This window comes from Hevea brasiliensis, chromosome 17 (genome assembly GCF_030052815.1).
Source record: "Hevea brasiliensis isolate MT/VB/25A 57/8 chromosome 17, ASM3005281v1, whole genome shotgun sequence".
NCBI classification, from domain to species: Eukaryota; Viridiplantae; Streptophyta; class Magnoliopsida; order Malpighiales; family Euphorbiaceae; genus Hevea; species Hevea brasiliensis.
In genome coordinates this window covers 58,488,200-58,506,973 of record NC_079509.1, presented here as the reverse complement: position 1 = coordinate 58,506,973, position 18,774 = coordinate 58,488,200, and the positions used below count along the sequence as shown (strand labels likewise).

The following is an 18,774-nucleotide window of genomic DNA, read 5'->3' as shown; positions in this document are numbered from 1 at the left end:
CCCAAATCAAGGCTTTAGAAATCCTAGCAAATGGATTGCACTTGATCCTTGAACTAGAACAAAGTAAAACACACCAAAATTATTAACAGCTAAAACCAGGAAAAGGAGAGGATTAATCATCTTTCAGGCTAAAAAAGGAGAGGATTAAACTCATTAAATGAATATATCTTTATAGTAAACAATTCTCTCAAAAAAATAGTGAACAATTTTATATTAAATTATAAAATTTTTACTTTTTTATTTTTAATTTATTCAATTTTATAATTATACTTTATTTTTTATTATAATCATTAATTATATATTTAAAAATTCATTTATTTTTTTATAATTCCTTTCCCAAAAGGGTTGACAAACAATAAAAGGGGCCAAAGTTAAAACACAAACGCAACTGTGCGCGTCCGTTTGCACGTTTGTTTTATCTGTCCGTCGTCTTCTCCGTGTCCGCATGTGAGCGAATTGAAAGCATCTCTCTATTAATAGTCCAATCAAACACACTCTGTTTTATCCTTTTTCGCTTCTCCATTGTTTGTTCTTCTCACTTACAGATACCCTTGCTGTTCTTCTACATTCCCAATTTTAGCATTAATTCGATTTATTTATCTCTTATTTTAGCCTTAATTCTTCCATTTTTGGTGTTTGCAGTTGCAGGAACTGCCAAAGCCAATCTCACCCCGATTTTAATTTTCTTTTTCCGTTAGGAAAACAATCAACATGAGAGGGATATCTTTCTTTGTGAGAAACTTTGCAAATCTCCTTTCCTTTCTTCTCCCTTTCCTTGACAAACTCCCTTCGAAATTGTTGCCTGCGCAATTTGAGAACATGATTTCTTTGGTTTCTCGCACTGGTCGCCATTTACAGCGTTACAACAAGGGTTGTCGCCAAGTTGTAGGGTCAGTTTTCACTTCTCTTCCTCCTTTACATGTTTCTGTTTCTGGGTTTTTTTTTTTTTTTTTGATATTCTTGTTGAAGGGTACGAAAATCATTTCAATCTGGGATTTCCTTTTGTTAATGGGTTCATAAATTTTTGCAGGTGTATTCCTTACAGATATAAGAAAACTGATCAACCATCTTCCATTGATGAAACTTGCAATGAAGATATAGAAGTTCTTGTCATCAGTTCACAGAGTGGCGAAGGAATGTTATTCCCTAAGGTACTATTTGCACTAGTTTCTTTTAATGGTCATTAAGATACTTTTATGTTTAATTATCATTCCTTAATTGAAATTTGGAATGTTTAACTTGCAGGGAGGATGGGAAGAAGATGAAACCATGGAAAAAGCAGCAAGGCGAGAGACTCTAGAAGAAGCAGGAGTGATTGGTGATGTTGAAGTAATTATCTGCTTAAACACCATATTAATTTTCTTTTTGTCGTTGAATTATTGCCTTTTCTGAAAATTCTAATACAAGTATTCACTGAGTTAATGATATTGTTTTTTTTTTTCAGTGTAAATTGGGGAAATGGGTATATATGAGCAAAAGGGGTGCCATAATGCATGAGGGTTATATGTTTCCTTTGCTTGTTCATAAGCAATTAGATCTCTGGCCTGAAAAGAAATTCAGAGAAAGAAGATGGGTATGTGCGTGCAAATTTGTCATTTGAACAAATTGATCAATTGGTTTGAATGGAATTGTTGAGGAAAGAGACCTAATTTTACAGTGTAAAATTTTCAGGTGACTGTGAAAGAAGCCAGAGAAGTATGCCGTAATTGGTGGATGAGAGAAGCTTTAGATGAATTAGTTCGGCGGCAACAACAAAAGGAAGCTAATTAAACAACCACCTGTAATTAGAACATCGTTTTGTTATTAACCAAGAACAGGTTATAGAGCGAGTGTATAAATCTTGATTCTTTCATTCATTCAAGTAAATTTTGTTCCTTGATTTGCAAGATTTCTCTCTTATTTTCTTACAAATTCACGAATTGCATCGCTAGTCTTTGGGGTTTTGCAAAGGACTCCCTACTGGTTTGGGATCGAAATTATATCAGTTTAATCAGGAATTGAAATTAAATTGGAATTTGATGGATTGAAATTAACTTCAAATTAAATTAGAGTCCGATTAAATCATTTTTTTTTTAAATAAATCGTTTAATTTAATTAAAATTGAGACTGCACTAAAATTCAACATTCAATACTTTTCTTTTTTTTTAATTTTTATGAAGCTCTTCATGCATTTGTGCTTAAACAAGTGAATAATTGGAATTCACCTATTAAAAGTTTATATAGTTTTAAATATTATTGAAAAATAATTTAAGAAATTATTTAATTAATTTGAAATTTTTATAATTAAAATATATCAAAATTTAATTTAAAATCAATTTTTAAGGATATTTATTTAAATAATTCTTTTTTTTATATATAATTTATTTTAACTTGAACTCCAAACCTCACATAGACGATTCTAAGATTAAAATAATTTTTTTAATAACAGTTCAATACAAATGGAGCTTAAATAGGCAAAATGAACTTTATTCCGAATAATGATCTAATTAAGGCCATAAAAAGTAAAAAAATTCAAATTCAAATGTCTCCCTCCTGAAGTTATGACCGTTAGAACAGAAACCCCAAGGTGACAGCACTGTCATTTCCCCATCCATTACCAGCTGCTACAAATTTGACATCTATCCAAGATTTTCAAATCTCACCAAAGCCAGTAACTAAAACCCTTGAAAACCCCTGCTTTCTCTGAGATTGAAGCTGAAAAACAAATGGGGAGGGTCAAAAATAGAATTGACTATGAAAATCTTAGAAATGCTCGCATCTTAGAAAACCAGGTTTCTTTCCTCTGTGCGTGTGTGTGTGTTCTTCTTTGTTTTTCCTTGTCTCTTGTGGTTTCCGTGATTTGATTAAGAAAATAATGTTATTTGGCAAAAATTATGTTATACAGGCTCGATTGTCCTCTCTGGGGCTACAAAAAACTCTATCTGATCTTCGATCCCTCACTTCTTCTGCGAAAGCGGAGAAGGGAAGGACCCAGAAGAGAAAACATGATAAAAAAGTTTATGGGACCACTGATTTACGTCGCTCTGATCGATTGAAGCATATTGCCACCAACTCATCAGCCCTCAAGGCTCTCCCTATGAGGCGATCTAATCGCCTGAGAGCAGAATCTAGCGAACTCATTTCATCGAAGAAAGGTATATGCCTGGTTCTGGTTCTCTGCTTATGTTTAGAGCAAAGGGGGTAATCCCTGCAACTAATTCTTGTTTGTGCTAGTTGTAGTAGTTAAAGGAAATACTGATTATGAGAGTGAAGAAGAGAGTTCAGATGGAGAGAAAAGGCCTGCAAATGCCCCATTTGTGAAGATAAAGGGTGTGAATCTTCTTTCTCTGTCGCCTGAGGCTTCGGCTCGACGCTGCCACAGCAAGGGCAGAGGCTCCATCTATGACCCTGTTTTTGGGATTTGCTGCCATTTCTGCAGGTTCCATTTCATTATTTAATTATAAGCATATAGCCATCAGCAAAGAATCTATTACCTGTATCAATCATGCATGCATTTAAGTTGCTATTACTGAGGATTGTGATGATTATATCTGGAATCTATTACACATAAATGCAGACAAAAGAAATTGTGTGGGGAAGAAGATTGCAAGCGTTGTGGTACTCTTGATCCAGATCAGCCATGCATAGGTTAGCTTCAAATGAAATGAACTTCTGCAATCTGTAAAATGGTTTGTTACGTTTTTAATGGTTTTCCCATCAATTTCCAAGCAGGAAAAACAGACTGTTCAGTATGCCATTCCACAAATGGTGTTTTCTGTCGAGCTTGTCTCAAAGTTAGGTATGGCGAAGGTAAGCTTTTAATTTTATACACTCTTGTAGCCCTTGTAAGCTTTAAAACTTTAAAAGAAGGAGCCTCAGATATAATACTAAATGAAAGAGGATAGAAGTGGCATTTGGGATCATGATCTATGTTGTTCTTGACAATTTCTAATTTTTCATTCAAATCTTGGTCATGATGCTTTGCTTTTTTAGAAATGGAGGAGGTAAGAGAGAACAGGGAGTGGATGTGCCCTCATTGCATAGAAGAAAGAGGAATAAAGCCTTTCTGGATATGTAACAGGCATGTGAGTTATAGCTTCTCTGATAAATGTTAATTCAGTTGCTGAGTTCATAAATTGATTCTCCCCATCTTTTATTATCTCCTGGACAGTTCACTGTGCTTAAAGAAGCGAAAGATGGCACCAACTGGGATTGCAATATTCAAAGGTCTGCAAATTATTCCATTACTTTTGATGAATTTGCATTAAATTATTAAGAAAATTGTGTTGATTTCTATCATTGGGATTTTGCTGCATTGAAGCTAGAGAAATGGGATATGAATCAGTAGCACATCTGTTAATGGAGGAGCTTAAACGAAGAAACAAACTAAAATAACTATGAGGATGATGTTCTTCTTCCTCCTTCAAGAATCAAGATCAACAAGTAACTAGAAACTAATATCAGGGCACCTAAAGTAGCAGAAGGTGGGAATTATTTTGGTGATGATGTATTAACTAACAATGACAAATGCATCAATGCGTGTATCTTTTGTATTTTGTTGCATTGCTTTTGGCATGCTTATTTTCTTCCACTGTAACATGCTTGCTGGGTTGTTGATGTTGGGCTATGGTTAGCTTCATTTATCAAGAAACTTGTTATCGAGAAACTGTCTTTTTCAATGTCTGGAATGAAAATCACGTTGTATTTTTTTTAATTTCCTTTAATATTAAATGATTGGTTCTGAAATAACTAAAAAAAAATTATTTTATTCACTTTACTAATTAACCAAAGTTTAAAAAAGTTAACTTTAATTTTTTTTTTTAAACAAGAAGGGAAGAAACAAATTCACTGAAAAATACGTCGATTTAAGCTGACTCCAGTGAAGCTCACTATTTCATAATAAATTATGCTATGCGGCTTCTCAAATTAATTTATAAAATTAAATTAATTAAATAATATTATCAAAACTAAAATCATTAAATTAAAATACAATTTCATAAAAAGGTTTAAATTCTTTATAATCAGGCTTTTTTTTTAATTTTATTATTTATATATATGCGCATTAATTTCAATGATTAATTATATTTTAAAAATAATATTTTATTATTTAGCATTTAAAAAAAAATTAAAATTTTTACATTAATTTTTTTCCTTTTTTACTCTCCCTTCCCTTCTTCTAAATATGTTTATATAAATTTTTTATTATGCTCAACTTTTGAAAAATCCTAAAATAATTAATATTACACTGAATTTTGAATTCAATAATTTGATAAATTTTTTTATTGGATGAATGTCAATCTTAATTGTCAAAAAGAATTTTTTTAAAAATAAAATATGATTTTACAAGCATGATTAATTTTACAATAATTTAAAATTTTATTTAAAACAAAAAAAAATTATAATTTAAATTTTTATCATAATTTAAATTAAAATTTAAGCAAAAGATTAGAACTCGGAGGAACTCAATCAACCCGCAATCTCGAGAAATTTCTCCTCGAACTCACATTCCACAGAAGCCAACACTGCTTCATCAGTTTCAGTGGCTGTGATTTGCACTAAATTCGCAAAAAATTCAATCTTTCTATCTGTTTCTTTACCCTAATATGCCTGTAACCGAAGTCCTCTGCTTTGTCCATCTAAAACCCATGTCCAACCTCTCCCCATATCCAATTTCTGCAATCAAACCTACTTCATTTGGTTTCGGATTTTGCACTATTTCTCCCAATTTTGGTGTCTCCTTGCGGTTTAGTTCAAATTTCTGTGGCGCAAAAGATCAGTTCTTGAACCCAAACTTCGGTTTCAGCAATGGGAAACGCCGTCTTTGCAGTTGGGTAATCAGGGCCGCTTGAACTGATTACTATTCCACTTTGAATTTTAGTAGGAATGCCACATTGCAGGAAATCGAGAGCTCCTATAGGTCTTAGCTTGCTCGTAAGGTTAGTTTGCTTACTTTTCAGCTTTTGAAAATCTGTTTTTAGTGTTTTGAATTGTTTGGTTGCTGAGAAAGAAATTAAGTATTGACAATTGCTTGTTCGTGATAACTTCAGTTTTCAGCATATGAAATATGATTCAGTTGGGCTGAGTGGAGCTATTTTCTCCACTTAAATGGATGTTGCTTTGTGGTGTTTAATTTTCTCGGTTTCTTTGGGAAGTTTGTAGTTGGTTTCTGGCACCCTAAACGTTCTTGGATTCTGCTTGTTTGTATTATCGTAGAGGGTAGATAATACAACAGCGAAATACAACTTAATATGGGTATTAATATGTCGATTATTACTTTGAATGTTGTCATTGACTAAATCACTTTATTGACTCCCCTTGTTACAACAAATGAAGGTCCTGGCCCTTGGTCGCGTATGAAACCCAAAAAAAGCTAAAAATACAATTTTTAAAATTATTTTATTTGTAAGCATTTGTTTTTCAAAAATCATTTAGAGAGCGGAGAAAGAGAATCCATATAGTCCACCACCCAATATAAGGGCTTAGTTTTTTGGATAAAGCATTTGTTTTTTAAAATTTCTGTTAAAAAAATTGCATAACAATGAAGGGAATCCTAGTTGCTGGTGGCCAAACAAGTTTCAATCAGGAGTGAGGAGTTCCTAAGATAAATCTTCTAATATAATTTTTTGGCAATAATCCTGATAATATACTAGAAATTCATTCCTGTTATTTTGTTGGAAAGTAAATCTTTTGCGAGCCAAACTGAAATTCTATACTTTTCTTAAGGTGAGTCTGATGTGAATCATTTTGCAAGACTGAACTCCATGATGAATGGTTGCAATAAAATGCAAGCATCCAGAAGTGAAAGCCCTTGGTCAAGTGCCTGCAATAAAAGTAAATTTCTAGAAATGTTGATTCTAGATATCTACCTGTTTTGGAACACTATCATCCAGACCAGAGCAAGGACCCTGGGGCAGAAGAGAAGCTCGAAGAGATAAGTGCTGCATATGAGGTAACTACTTTTTGCCCAAAAAACTGCTTAACCTGCCATCTTTTGTATTAGAATTATTGTTTGGATTCACTCATAATGAAGCCTATGCAATCTATCTGGCATTAAGGTTGAGTATGATTATTTGTGTAATAACTTGTGATGCTTGATTGGTTTTCTTTATGTTTTTTTAATTTTTTTAATTTTAAGTTAATTTAGTAATTTCTATTCATGCATTATATTTTCTGAAATTATGTTGTAACTATTCACTCTCTCCACAAATCCACATTTGTGTGGTTTAATGTTGAATTAAGGGATGGCATAATCAAACCATATCAGAATTAAATGATTGGATTGCATCAGGTCAGCCTTTTGAGTCCTGCTATTCATACACCAATTTTTCATATGAGGTTAGCACGTGGCACAACATTTTTGATGCATGTATGCAATATGGCCTATGACCACTCTGCTCTGACAAATTAATGGGGAAGGGTGTGTGTTCCTGGGTGATGAATAAAGCAATGGCATTGTATCATATTAACTACATGCAAGATTAGCATATGGGTTTATATTATTACTGTAGGATCATAATTTTTCTCCATTTTCTTTTTCTTTCCATTATCTTTCATGTGTTAATGAGGCATTCATGTAGGTCCTATCAGATGATGAGAAAAGATCTTTATATGATCGCTTTGGTGAGTCAGGTTTGCCAGGTGAATATGATGGTTCAGGCTTTGGTTCAGAGGGGGTAAGATCATAATCAACTTCATGCCTTTTAACTACTTCTAAAATTGCAATATATTGTTTATTATACTAATGTAATTTTTTAATCAATATCTTGCTTTGCAATGCGGAGAAGATAAACAGATTGGGGCTTGTGAATTTGCCATTTGATTACTTGTTGAGACATGAATAGGCTACTTGTTTATGAACTTTCTGATTTTATGGTTTCAGATGGATCCTTTTGAAATATATAATGCATTCTTTGGCAATTCAGATGGGTTCTTTGGAGGACAGGGTGCAGCAGGTGGCATTAACTTCAATTTGGGAAATATGGGAAACCAGGATCTTGACATTCGGTAATTATCCCCTATGGTTTATTATTTACTGCTAAAGTATTGAAGCAGTATCTTTTCTTTTTTTGTACTTGTAAGGGTTTCCACAAGAATTTTTTCCCCATTTTGTAGGTAACCAGGATCTTGGCATTCGGTAATTATCCCCTATATTTTATTATTTACTGCTAAAGTGTTGAAGCATTATCTTTTCTTTTTTTTGTACTTGTAAGGGTTTCCACAAGATTTTTTTTCCCCATTGACAATTTGCAACAAGTATTTCATCATGTACCACATTCAGATTGGTCCCTTTGCTTCTCTTGCTCTCATTGATTATAGTCATACAGAAACACCACCCTTTAATCGGCATGTCACTAATTTGACCCCCATTTCAGGTGCTATGTTGATATAGTCAAAGAATCTGTCCACATTTATCATTCAATCTAAGAATTCTTTTATGTTGAGATTCCCATAAAAATTAGAAATATCAATTTTCAACTGATAATCCTTGCTTTCCCTTTCATTATACCCATATACGCCTTTGCTCTTATATTTACCATTCCATCGATGCCTATTAAACTTGATTGATTTATAGTCTTTTTCCTCCTCTAAATCTTCATCATAGACATATTGCCTACATGCAGGAAAAAGTCTGTTGACAGGGTCGCCCTGAGTTGCACCATCTCTTAGCCTTCTATCATTATTCTGATCTATGCTTGTATTAATTCTCAAGGCACCAAAACGAATTGCAATTTCTTCAAAGCGTCTCTCTATACACCTGAATCTGAGATCAATATGATGCTCCAGACATTGCTCCAATTTTTGTTGTTGCAATGTTTCATCCCTATAGTTAAGGGCTTCAGTTTCTCAATCACCGTCTTGAGAACTACTATTATCGCCACCTCCATCAAGGTTAACCATCTTGATTGGGGGATTTCCTCACTTTGATACCACCTGACTCAATGTGAAACTCAACGAAAACACACACTCAAAGTATTTGAGAGAAAAAAAAAATAACTCTGCTGAATTTTGATAAAAAACTAAACTTTGATACATGGAATTAAAGGTTTATTTATAAGGGTTTTGATCTCCTAAACCTAATAGGAAATTAGGTCTACTATTTAGGAAGTTTAGATAAACTAAAAATACAGTAGGAATCCTAAATAAAATAGGAAGAAATCTAAGTCTTGATTAGAATTGGAATAACCATATACTGTCTAGGAAAATAACAAATTATAAATGAAGTAGGAAACCAAACACAAAATAAGAAGTTTAACTAAAATCCTGGTGTTTTTGATCAGGAAGAAACATGCATGTGTGGAATTACAAGGGCTAGCTGTGTAGCCTACTGAAACCAACAACCCATCCTGTGTCAATACATGTGGTAGCTCTTTTTTAAAATTGTAGTTGGTTTGTCAAGTTTCCTGACAAATCTTAGGAGGAAGTTTAGGTGCTGCATGATGAAGGCTTTGGTTACATGAAGGTTGAACTAGAGCTGATAACTTGGATTTTTCATTTTTAACCTTGAAGTATTGAAGAGCAAAAAGAGCACAATGATCCTAGATGTTCCAAATTCAGCATTTTTATGAAGAATTAGCATTGAGTTTCTTTAAAATGTTTAAAAAGGAAATGATAAAAGAGGTTCTTAGAGCCAAAATAGTGTTTATGAAGGTTTTATATTGTTGTAAAATAACAAGGGTAAGGTACATCAATTGTCCCTTAACTTATATAGTTATTTTATTTCAGTCACTCAACTTCAATTTATTAAAATAAATACTCTCAACTTTAGTTTTGTTTCAGAAAGTTCCCGACTTATAATAACAAGTTTTCAAGTTAAAAAAAATAAAATTACTCTTTTGCTCTTTTTTCTTTCTTTTTCTCTTCTTACCTTCATGATTAAATTAATTAATTATCATTATCAGTAAAATTATTTTATTTTAACTAAATTTGTTAATAAAATTATTAATTATATATATATATGTTATTTATTATTAATTAAAATTTTATTTGTATCAACCTAGAAAATAATAATAAAAAATGTTAAAATAATATTTTATTAATATATGATATTTTATAAATATTTTAGTTTTTATATAAAAAATAAAAAATAATAAACAATAAATAATAACTTATAGATTTATTTTGATTAAATATTTATTTAATGTTAATTTTAAAAAATGAACTTGAAAACCTACTATAGCAGGTTAAATGGACCTTTTTTAAAATAAAACTAAAGTTTAAGAATTTTATTTTAATAAATTGAAGTTGAGTGACTGAAATGAAACAACCACCTAAATTGAATGAGGATCGGTGCAATTTACTCAATATAACAAATATCAAGTTGTTGTCCCACCTGTCTTCAAGTTCCAAGCGAAGTTTCATGACATTATAGCTTGTCTTTGTAGGCGGTAACACGGCAATTTCCAGCCTCTAGACTTTCATACAAGTGAGTAGTAAGGAGATCAAAGTAGCCTTGAGTAGGAAAACTTGTTCCCCCATGTTTTAATTCTCAATTATTTATAATTTTTTTAGATGTTCACAAGTTTACAGGTGTGTACCTTTTGGCAAGTTCAAAGTATTCAAAGACTCCTTTCGGCTGGTTTTGTATTTTTAGTGTTAATGATAAAATAAATCCTTGACCTTACACATTTTTTAATCGCATCAAATATATTACCTTCCAGAGCTTAGAAGAGGCTCACATTTTTCAAGTAAAGAACTTTTATTGCTTCGGAATTACACCTGAATGGCTGAACCCCACATCTCCAATTGCACACACCTCAGATCCATTGGATATAATTGAAACAAAACTGGTAACTTATGAACCAAATTGATAAAATTAAAAGCATGTGATAGAATTGAAAAAGTGCGAAAAGTTCAGGTTTTATTGGATCACTGGGCCTATGTTTAGCTAATTATACATGTGTTCTGGTTCTTCCTTGAATTAATACTTTTTTTAAAACAAATTTTATATGAGCCAGAACTGTAAATTATAGATACATGTAGGATTTATTGGTCAACTGTTACTCAAACTGCCTCTTATTTTTTTCTGAATTCTTTTCCGTTCTTTAATAATGCTGTATAAATGTTACTAACATACATTCAGGTTTGGCAGTAAAATGCTGTATGATCTTAATATGTGCCGTGTGGATTCTGTATGATCTTTAGGTATCTCCTTGCTCAGAATGCAGCGGGAAGGGCAAGACAGTTACTGATTACTGCCAAAAGTTTGGTGGCAATGATAAAGTAAGTTCAAAGCGAAGTATGAAAGTGGTAATTCCACCTGGCATCAATAATGGAGCTATGATGCAAATTCAATGGGAGGGTAATTTTGACAAGAAAAGGTGCATGACTCAGTTATTGAATGAAGATTTTCTGTCCATGGAACTTGTTTCACTCTTGCTGACATAGTTCTCGCACATGGATATGTGAAGCTTGGATTTGTGTCTTTATTTCTCTTGATCTTTCTTTTTCCCCCACTTGGTGCATGTGAAGCTTGGCTTTGTGTCTTTATTTTTCTTGATCTTTTCTTTTCCCCTACTTGGTGTTCTGTTAGCAGCTTTAATATTGAGTGATGAAATTATGAAAAGAATATAGGATTCAGACCCTACATTATAGGAATGATTTCTTCTTGATTGCCAATTTCTTATTTGGCAAAAACATTGGTTATTTCTTAGGCAAGTGCTAACTATGAAAATAAATTTGCTGCCTTTGAAAAATGCATTTGAATATTATGTTTGTTCATAGGATTCTGTTGCTCATTTGATTGAAGGTTAAGAAACTATGCAGATCATTGGTAGTTATGAACTCAATAATTTCCATTATTTGATAAATTTAATTGATCTAAATCTATACATCATAGCAGCAATAGATACATCATGGATGAGGCTCCAATGGGGTTATGCCCCCATCATGGATTGTCCTTTACATGGATTATATTTGATGAGGTGCCTGAATTCTTTGTGCTGAAGGATACAAGGGAATCTGTTGTTACTTCTTGGGACACAAATTTTCCATGGATTGCATTCTTAATTTTATATTTTTATTTTTTATCACATTTTCCCTGAATCTCAGTGAAAGTAAGAACTACATTATCATTAATAAGGACAATGAAGAACAGATAATGCAGTGTGCATTAGAAGCATGATTACGGTCGCGGGTAACGGAAACGGGCCCGTAACGTAATGATAACAGCTTGGCGTTATGAAATTTTTTTTGAAAATTTTGTAAAATTCATGAAGTGAGTAAAATATATATATACATATATGCCCCCTGTCTATAACAATCATTGCCGTTACGTAAAGGTCAATAACGGCCGTTACACCCTCAATTTTTTTTGCCGTTAAATAATGGTCATATTGGTAACGGTAGTTGAAAATTCCTGTAAATAACACCCGTTATGCAATATAATGGCTGTTATTTCATTCCATGATTAGAAGTATACAATTCAACCAATTCACTAAATCCAATTGAGAAAAATGGAATTACCGTCTACTCTTTACTTTCTGGAAGGGGAAAAAAAATTATAGTATTTACATTATGCTTGCGTATTACTTAATAGCAACATGAACCCAACTCTTATAGGAAAGACATGGAAAACTGGTTTTATTTCTTCTCTTTCATTAAAAGGGCCATTGCTGGTGATGTATTTATAATTGTCCATGTCAATGAAAAGCATGGAATTTGGAGGGATGGCCTCAATCTTTACTTAAAGATCAATGTTGATTATACACAGGCAATACTTGGAGCTGCGTTAAAGGTAATTACATTTCCTAGTGTAATATAAGACATGGATCAAATTCCTGGAACTTTTAGCATTAGAATTAGATATAATTGATTTCCCGTTTCATGATGGTTTCAAGTGCCAACCTTGTTACATTTTGCAATTACCACTATCACATTTTATCTTTCAGATATGGTGTGCTATGCTCTATTTTTTTTAGCTTCCAATATACAGACACTAGGAGAAAAAATAAATCATTAAATCAACGTTGCCGGGTATCTAAGAGATCATTGTTTGAGAAATTAGTATTCCATTATGAAGGGTATTTCAACCGTAAACAATCATAACTGATAGAATCTGCACTTCTTATTCCTTATTTGAATATGTTGGTGCCCATTGATAAAATGGATTGGGTCTAACTTCAACCCAAAAGGCACCTTATGAGGGGAGGATTGCACAAATCATATATGAAGCATATTTGCCTTATACTTGGTTAATGTGGAACATCGGACCCCCTCACGCCTAAGACGGGACATTTGGAACATGAAGTTTACAGAATTGGATATCTATGGGTAGCCCACCATCGAGATAAAGGTCAGCTTTGATACCATTTGAAATTTTAGGGGGAGTCCTAGACAAATTGCCCTTTAATTCATTTTAATACGGACTTATACAAGTGATTGAATTATTTTACATATTAAAATGACTAGTCAATTTAATGTTTCAACTCAATCATTTATATTTTATCCCTTTCATTTCATAGATTTTCCATGTGAGATTCCAACACTTCTCTCAAGTGCAACCATATGGTTGCCATGTGACAATTAATTAGTATTAACTTGATACAGACTCAATTATAATTTCTTATGGACGGTTGAAATCCACAACCTAAACTTGGGTTTGATATCATGTTGAAAAATATGGGCCCAGGAGTGTGGATCATCACTAAAATGGCCTAAGCTATTTTAGTTTGGTTTGCCAACACTTGCCCTTTAATTTTCTTATACACTATTGATGTGGGACTTGTTCCCACTAGCCATATTCCTTCAGTTAAAATCATTAGAACACATGCTTTAGGGCTTTAATGCCATGAAGAAATGCTTGACTAAATGATGTGTCTAGTAAGATCTCAATTTTTTTTATGTCATTCAAAATGGCATTTGAATGCTATTCTTACTTAGTGGGACTACATGGGATAAATGGAGATACCAGTAGAGGAAAAATTGGTTGGATGATTTTTCTGGCCTACTTCGAATCAGAAAGGTTTTGTGACTCATGAAAAGGGGTACAGTTCATGCAATTTCAAGCTTCACACTATTTAATTTGGCTTCACTTTTTACAAAACACAATTTTAAAGTTTGACAAAGTGCAAAACTTTATAGATGAATAGATACATGCATAAGTTTTATCATAAGAGAAAGGACCTTTAATACACATGAAGGTGCTGTTAGACCCAGCTACGATACTTGAATCGATCAATCAGGTTGGGCCAAAAATCTTTAAAAAAAAAAAAAGAAAATTCAACTATTGGATTTGATCAAAACCGAAATTAGGGCCTGGGTAGAACTTTGGTTCAAGTCCCGACTAGCCTTAACCCTTGAACTAGAATTGATGATTCTGGCCTAGACTACCGCCCAGATCTAGGTGCTATTGTTTAGAAGAGTGGGATTTTAATGCCTCTCATTGATGAACACTAAATCTATCAAAATTTGTTTCTATTAGAGATATAAAATTATTCTTGAAACCCTAATCTACAAGTTTAAACTTTTAGATTTAATTGTTTCTTTATGAAAGTGGAACCTCTCATATCAAAAGGTACAAACTTCAAATCCTGACTGCCTCATTTATTAATTAAATATTTTAGTACAAGGTAAGGTGAGCTTGTATTTGCTCACGCTTCAAGCTTAGTAGGCATTTGCATGTGGGGTGTATTAGAGATATAAAAGCTATTTTTAAATCTCTCACTTATAAGTTTAAACTTTTAAATTGAACAGTTTTTTAACATGGCGTTAGAATTAATTCTATGAATCTTGGCCAAAGTATTATCAAATTTTTAGCTTCAGGACTAAGCACAAACGGCACAAAGTAATAGGATTGGCTTATTTTATTTCATTATGAAGATAATCTCTAATGTATATTAGTACAAGAACAATTGAACAAGCAATCGAGCTGTTGAAGCTGTACAAGAATGACTTATCAGGGCAAGAGAAATGAGCATGAGAGCTTGAATGTTGTGGGCAAGAAACTTCGTCTTTTCAAGATAATTCTTGACAATACTATTTGTGAGGGAAAACTTGGAATTCTAATGAAGTTTGTGAAAAAATATAGCAATTGTGTGCTAAGCCTAGTAATTCCTAAGGTCTCTACAAGGGCCAAGTATAGGAGTAATAATTTTAGACACGACCTACAAACACGATATGAAAATAGAGGGTTTGGATTTAATTTATTTGTGTTTGTGTCGAAATCATGTTGATCGGTTTATGACACACAATTTGGGTATCATGTCATGTCGTGTTCCTAGGTAATGTCTAAAATTGTTAGCAGGTCATAATTGTGTTAAATAATTGTATCATATCACGGGTTGACCTGTTAACCCAATTTGACATATTTCATTATTCATATCACTTGTTGACCCACAGTTCACTAACCCGTTTTGACCCGCTAACCCATTTTGACTCATTAACCCACAAATTATATTATTAGAAAATGATAATTAGTAAATATAAATTTAATTATTCATTATATTAGAGCTTTATTGTAGTTATTTTTATTTTCTTTATTGAAATTTATTTAATTTATTAATTTATATAACAAGTTAAAAATTATATTGTTTTACAAGTTTTTTTTAATTTTTTTGGTTAAAATATTAAGTGGCTAAATATTAAAATATCACTCGCTTGTTTAACGTTAGATTGCATATTTTTATATATTATTAAATTGATGTATAATGTGTATATTTCATTGAATATATTAATGTATAATGATTAAAAGTATTAAATCGTGTCAAAACGTGTCAAATAAGTTATATTGGGCCATATCAATTCATGTTAAATATGTTAAGTTGTGTCAAATTGTGTTTAATGGATCGTGTCATGTCAAATTAACCCAACAAGATATAATATTAATCATATTATATAACTCGTATAATAAAAAGGCTGTGTTCATATTTAGATTTTTGATACAATTCATTAATCACATTGTGTTCATGTCGACCTTTAATCGTGTTTGTGTCAACACAAAAACGACCTGCAATCCAAATTGCCACCCCTAGCCACATGGAAAGTAGAGTTGTTGAAGTGTGATCGAGATGAGGTTTGGTTAGAAAAGGGCTGGCAAGAATTTTCATAGCATTATTCTCTAGAACATGGGCACTTCATAATTTTTGAATATGAAGGAAGTTGCCATTTCAATGTGTTCATAGTTAATAAGGGTGCTATAGAAATCTAGCTTCTATTATTTCTACAATTTATTAATTATTGCCAAAATTGCATCTTTCTAGTGAATTTCCTCTCTAGAAACCTAAAAAAGTAATCAGAATTTGTTAGAGATACAAAATTATTCTTGAAACCCTCTTTCAAAAGTTTAAGCTTTTAGGTTGAGTTGTTTCTTGAAAGAGTATTAGAATCTCTTAAACCAAAAATCTAGAGTTCAAATCTTAGCCACCCTCATTTATTAATTAAATATTTAAATACAAGGCAAGGGGAGCCTATGCTTGTTTACACATCAAGCCCGTTTGCATATAGAGGTGTGTTAAAGATATAAAATTATTTTTGAAACTCTCACTTACAAGTTTAAAATTTTAGGTTGAGTTGTTTCTTTAGTTTCTAAACACTCATGTCAACATCATAGGCAATTGAATGTGACACTGAATTTACTGGAAACACTAAAGTATAGTAGCAAACTTAAAAGCGTGGATCAGTAGCATCCATTGAGAAAAAGTTGAGATAACGGAGATTGAAATGATTAGGACACATGCATCCTAGACTAGGAAATGCATCAGAAAAAGGAATGTTGAGCATATTGAAGGTGTAGGTTAAAAAAAAAGTGTGAGGTAGTCTTGGGATGATCCTTTTGGGGGAGAACTGAAAAAGGATTTACTGAAGATGTAGCTCTAAACCAAGCAGGATGGAGGAAGATGGTCCATATTTCTAATATTAACTAGTTTGGAATTAAGTTTTAGCTGAATTAAGCATTGGTATTGCATTATACTTTTGGAATGCAGTTTATTTATTGATAATAGTAATGGAGTTTCAAAATGTTCCTTATTCTTCTAGTATACTACTCTTAAAACATCTAATTACTTCATTGAATTGCGATGGTCAGACTCATAGTTGCATGTTGTAAAATATAACTCAAAGCTATTGTTGGAAGAAATCAAATGTTCTTCTGACTTTGTGGATGTTAGCCAACGAACATAAGTAGAACTTTTGATGTTTTTCCATGCTAAGGTTTTGCATATATTTCCTTTGTGGATTTATTCCCCTTGTTTCAAAAAAAATATTTAACTTCTTGAACGTCTTGATCATTTAATATTCCATTCTAGTTCTTTATTTTAACAATGAAAGAGGAAGTTATCAAAGTGGATTAGCCTGATAGCCAAGATGTCCCATAAATCACATGTTTCAGATACCTAGGCTCTGTTATACAAGAGGATTGGGAAAGTAAGGAGGATGCCAACCATAGGGTTGAAGCACAATGTGTAAGGTGGAGAAGTGCAACAGTTCTATGTAATTGCCAAGTACCAACTAAGTTGAAGATGTAATTTTATAGATCTCAATTCAACTAGCTATAATACATGGTGGCAAATGTTAAGCCATGAAAGTACAAATCACAAGATTAGTGTGGCAAAAAATGAGAAAGTTAAGATAGATTTGTGGAAATAGGAAGATGGATAGGATAAGAAATGCATTTGTAGCAAGGTGGAGGTGACACCTATTGAGAAAAATTTGACAGAGGGGAGATTAAGATAATTCAGACATGGGCATTGTAGAACAACAAATGCACTAGCACGGATTGTTGAGCATCTTGAAGTAATAAGAGATGTAAAATGAAGGGCAGACCTTGGAAGAGATAGGGAGTAGGATGTAGCCCTAAAGTGAGTGGAATGAAAGAAACGGATTCTTATAGCTGAGCCTTCTAGTTGGTGACTAAGCTTTAGTTTAGTTATATTCTTGATTTTGCCTTGGGTACACCTGAAATCGTTTGATGTAACATTTTAAATAACCTCAGGTTGAGACTGTTGATGGTATGAAAGATCGTCAAATTCCCTCCGGAATTCTCCACTAAAATTGTCACAGATGGGAGTTCCAGACATCAATAAACCTTTTGTTCGAAGTGATCATCACTTTATTGTGAATATTCTGATCCCAAAAGATATCAGGTCTAAGTCTTCTAGCTATTTTTTCCTTAGATTAATGGAAAATGACTTCAGTGTTTGTTAAAATTTTTCATTGTTTCTTGCCTGATTTGACAGATATAAAATGGATACGAATGTTCCTCTTTTACTTTTGAAATATTTATTTTCCTTTGATAGTCTTGCCAATTTGTTTAATTTGATAAGGGACCAAAAGAATATGATATAAAATAATGGGCCAAAAAATAAATAGAAAAGCGGAATGAGTCAAATTCTCATTCCTGTTTCTTGTTATCAAATTTTGCTTCCATTTTTCCTTATATGGGCATTTGCCTATTTGGTAAGGAATATCAACTATATGTTTCTTTTATGCCAAAAAATACATTTAGTTCTTCTGGCTTCTGAGCAAATGGATTGTTCAATTTTTTGTTGATTTTGTAGTGTGTTCAATATATTATCAAATCTTTTATATTCTATTTCTTTGTTAAGATAGTTATATATGTTTTTCCTTCTAATTAAATAATTTGTTTCTTTCAGTGTGACTTCTCACTATTCGAAGAATATAATAACCACTATAGTTGCTGTGGAATCTTATGGGAGTCCATGGTGTAATCTCCTGTCTTTCTTTCTCAATAAAATTTCTTATAATTTATTTTCTTTTTAGTTCAACTCAAAATTTGAAGAATATAATAACCACAATATTACTGTTGAGTTTCATACGAGTCCATGGTGTAATCTCTTTTCT

General features: G+C 32.4%; 2 protein-coding genes and 1 pseudogene across 6 annotated transcripts; all 3 read left to right on the top strand.

Moving 5' to 3' along the window:
- The first annotated feature begins 489 nt into the window (after window positions 1–489).
- On the top strand, window positions 490–1,886 carry LOC110670989 (nudix hydrolase 18, mitochondrial). Its single transcript, XM_021833327.2, has 5 exons — window positions 490–890; window positions 1,031–1,151; window positions 1,246–1,329; window positions 1,445–1,573; window positions 1,672–1,886. Exons 1-5 carry the CDS (start codon window positions 712–714, stop codon window positions 1,768–1,770), a joined length of 612 nt encoding a protein of 203 aa, XP_021689019.1. The 5' UTR covers window positions 490–711; the 3' UTR covers window positions 1,771–1,886.
- Window positions 1,887–2,030: 144 nt separating this feature from the next.
- Window positions 2,031–4,693, top strand: LOC110670969 (uncharacterized). 5 transcript variants are annotated; one of them, XM_058139710.1, is made up of 8 exons: window positions 2,031–2,771; window positions 2,885–3,134; window positions 3,223–3,418; window positions 3,557–3,627; window positions 3,712–3,789; window positions 3,973–4,060; window positions 4,151–4,206; window positions 4,301–4,693. In XM_058139710.1, the coding sequence occupies exons 1-8, from the start codon at window positions 2,706–2,708 to the stop codon at window positions 4,372–4,374; spliced, it is 879 nt and encodes a 292-aa protein (XP_057995693.1). In that variant the 5' UTR covers window positions 2,031–2,705; the 3' UTR covers window positions 4,375–4,693. The 5 variants fall into 5 exon arrangements, with proteins under 5 accessions (XP_057995693.1, XP_057995692.1, XP_057995691.1 ...); XM_058139709.1 differs by having other exon boundaries at window positions 3,220–3,418; XM_058139708.1 differs by having other exon boundaries at window positions 3,214–3,418.
- Window positions 4,694–5,238: 545 nt separating this feature from the next.
- On the top strand, window positions 5,239–18,258 carry LOC110671538 (uncharacterized; annotated as a pseudogene).
- The last annotated feature ends 516 nt before the right edge of the window (window positions 18,259–18,774 follow it).

Coding starts and splice junctions, on each gene's coding strand:
- LOC110670989 (XM_021833327.2), top strand. CDS start 712: ATGAGAGGGATATCTTTCTTTGTGAGAAACTTTGCAAATCTCCTTTCC. Junction 891..1,030: donor GGTTGTCGCCAAGTTGTAGG/GTCAGTTTTCAC, acceptor AAATTTTTGCAG/GTGTATTCCTTACAGATATA. Junction 1,330..1,444: donor GAGTGATTGGTGATGTTGAA/GTAATTATCTGC, acceptor TTTTTTTTTCAG/TGTAAATTGGGGAAATGGGT.
- LOC110670969 (XM_058139708.1), top strand. CDS start 2,706: ATGGGGAGGGTCAAAAATAGAATTGACTATGAAAATCTTAGAAATGCT. Junction 3,628..3,711: donor TCCAGATCAGCCATGCATAG/GTTAGCTTCAAA, acceptor ATTTCCAAGCAG/GAAAAACAGACTGTTCAGTA. Junction 4,207..4,300: donor TGGGATTGCAATATTCAAAG/GTCTGCAAATTA, acceptor GCTGCATTGAAG/CTAGAGAAATGGGATATGAA.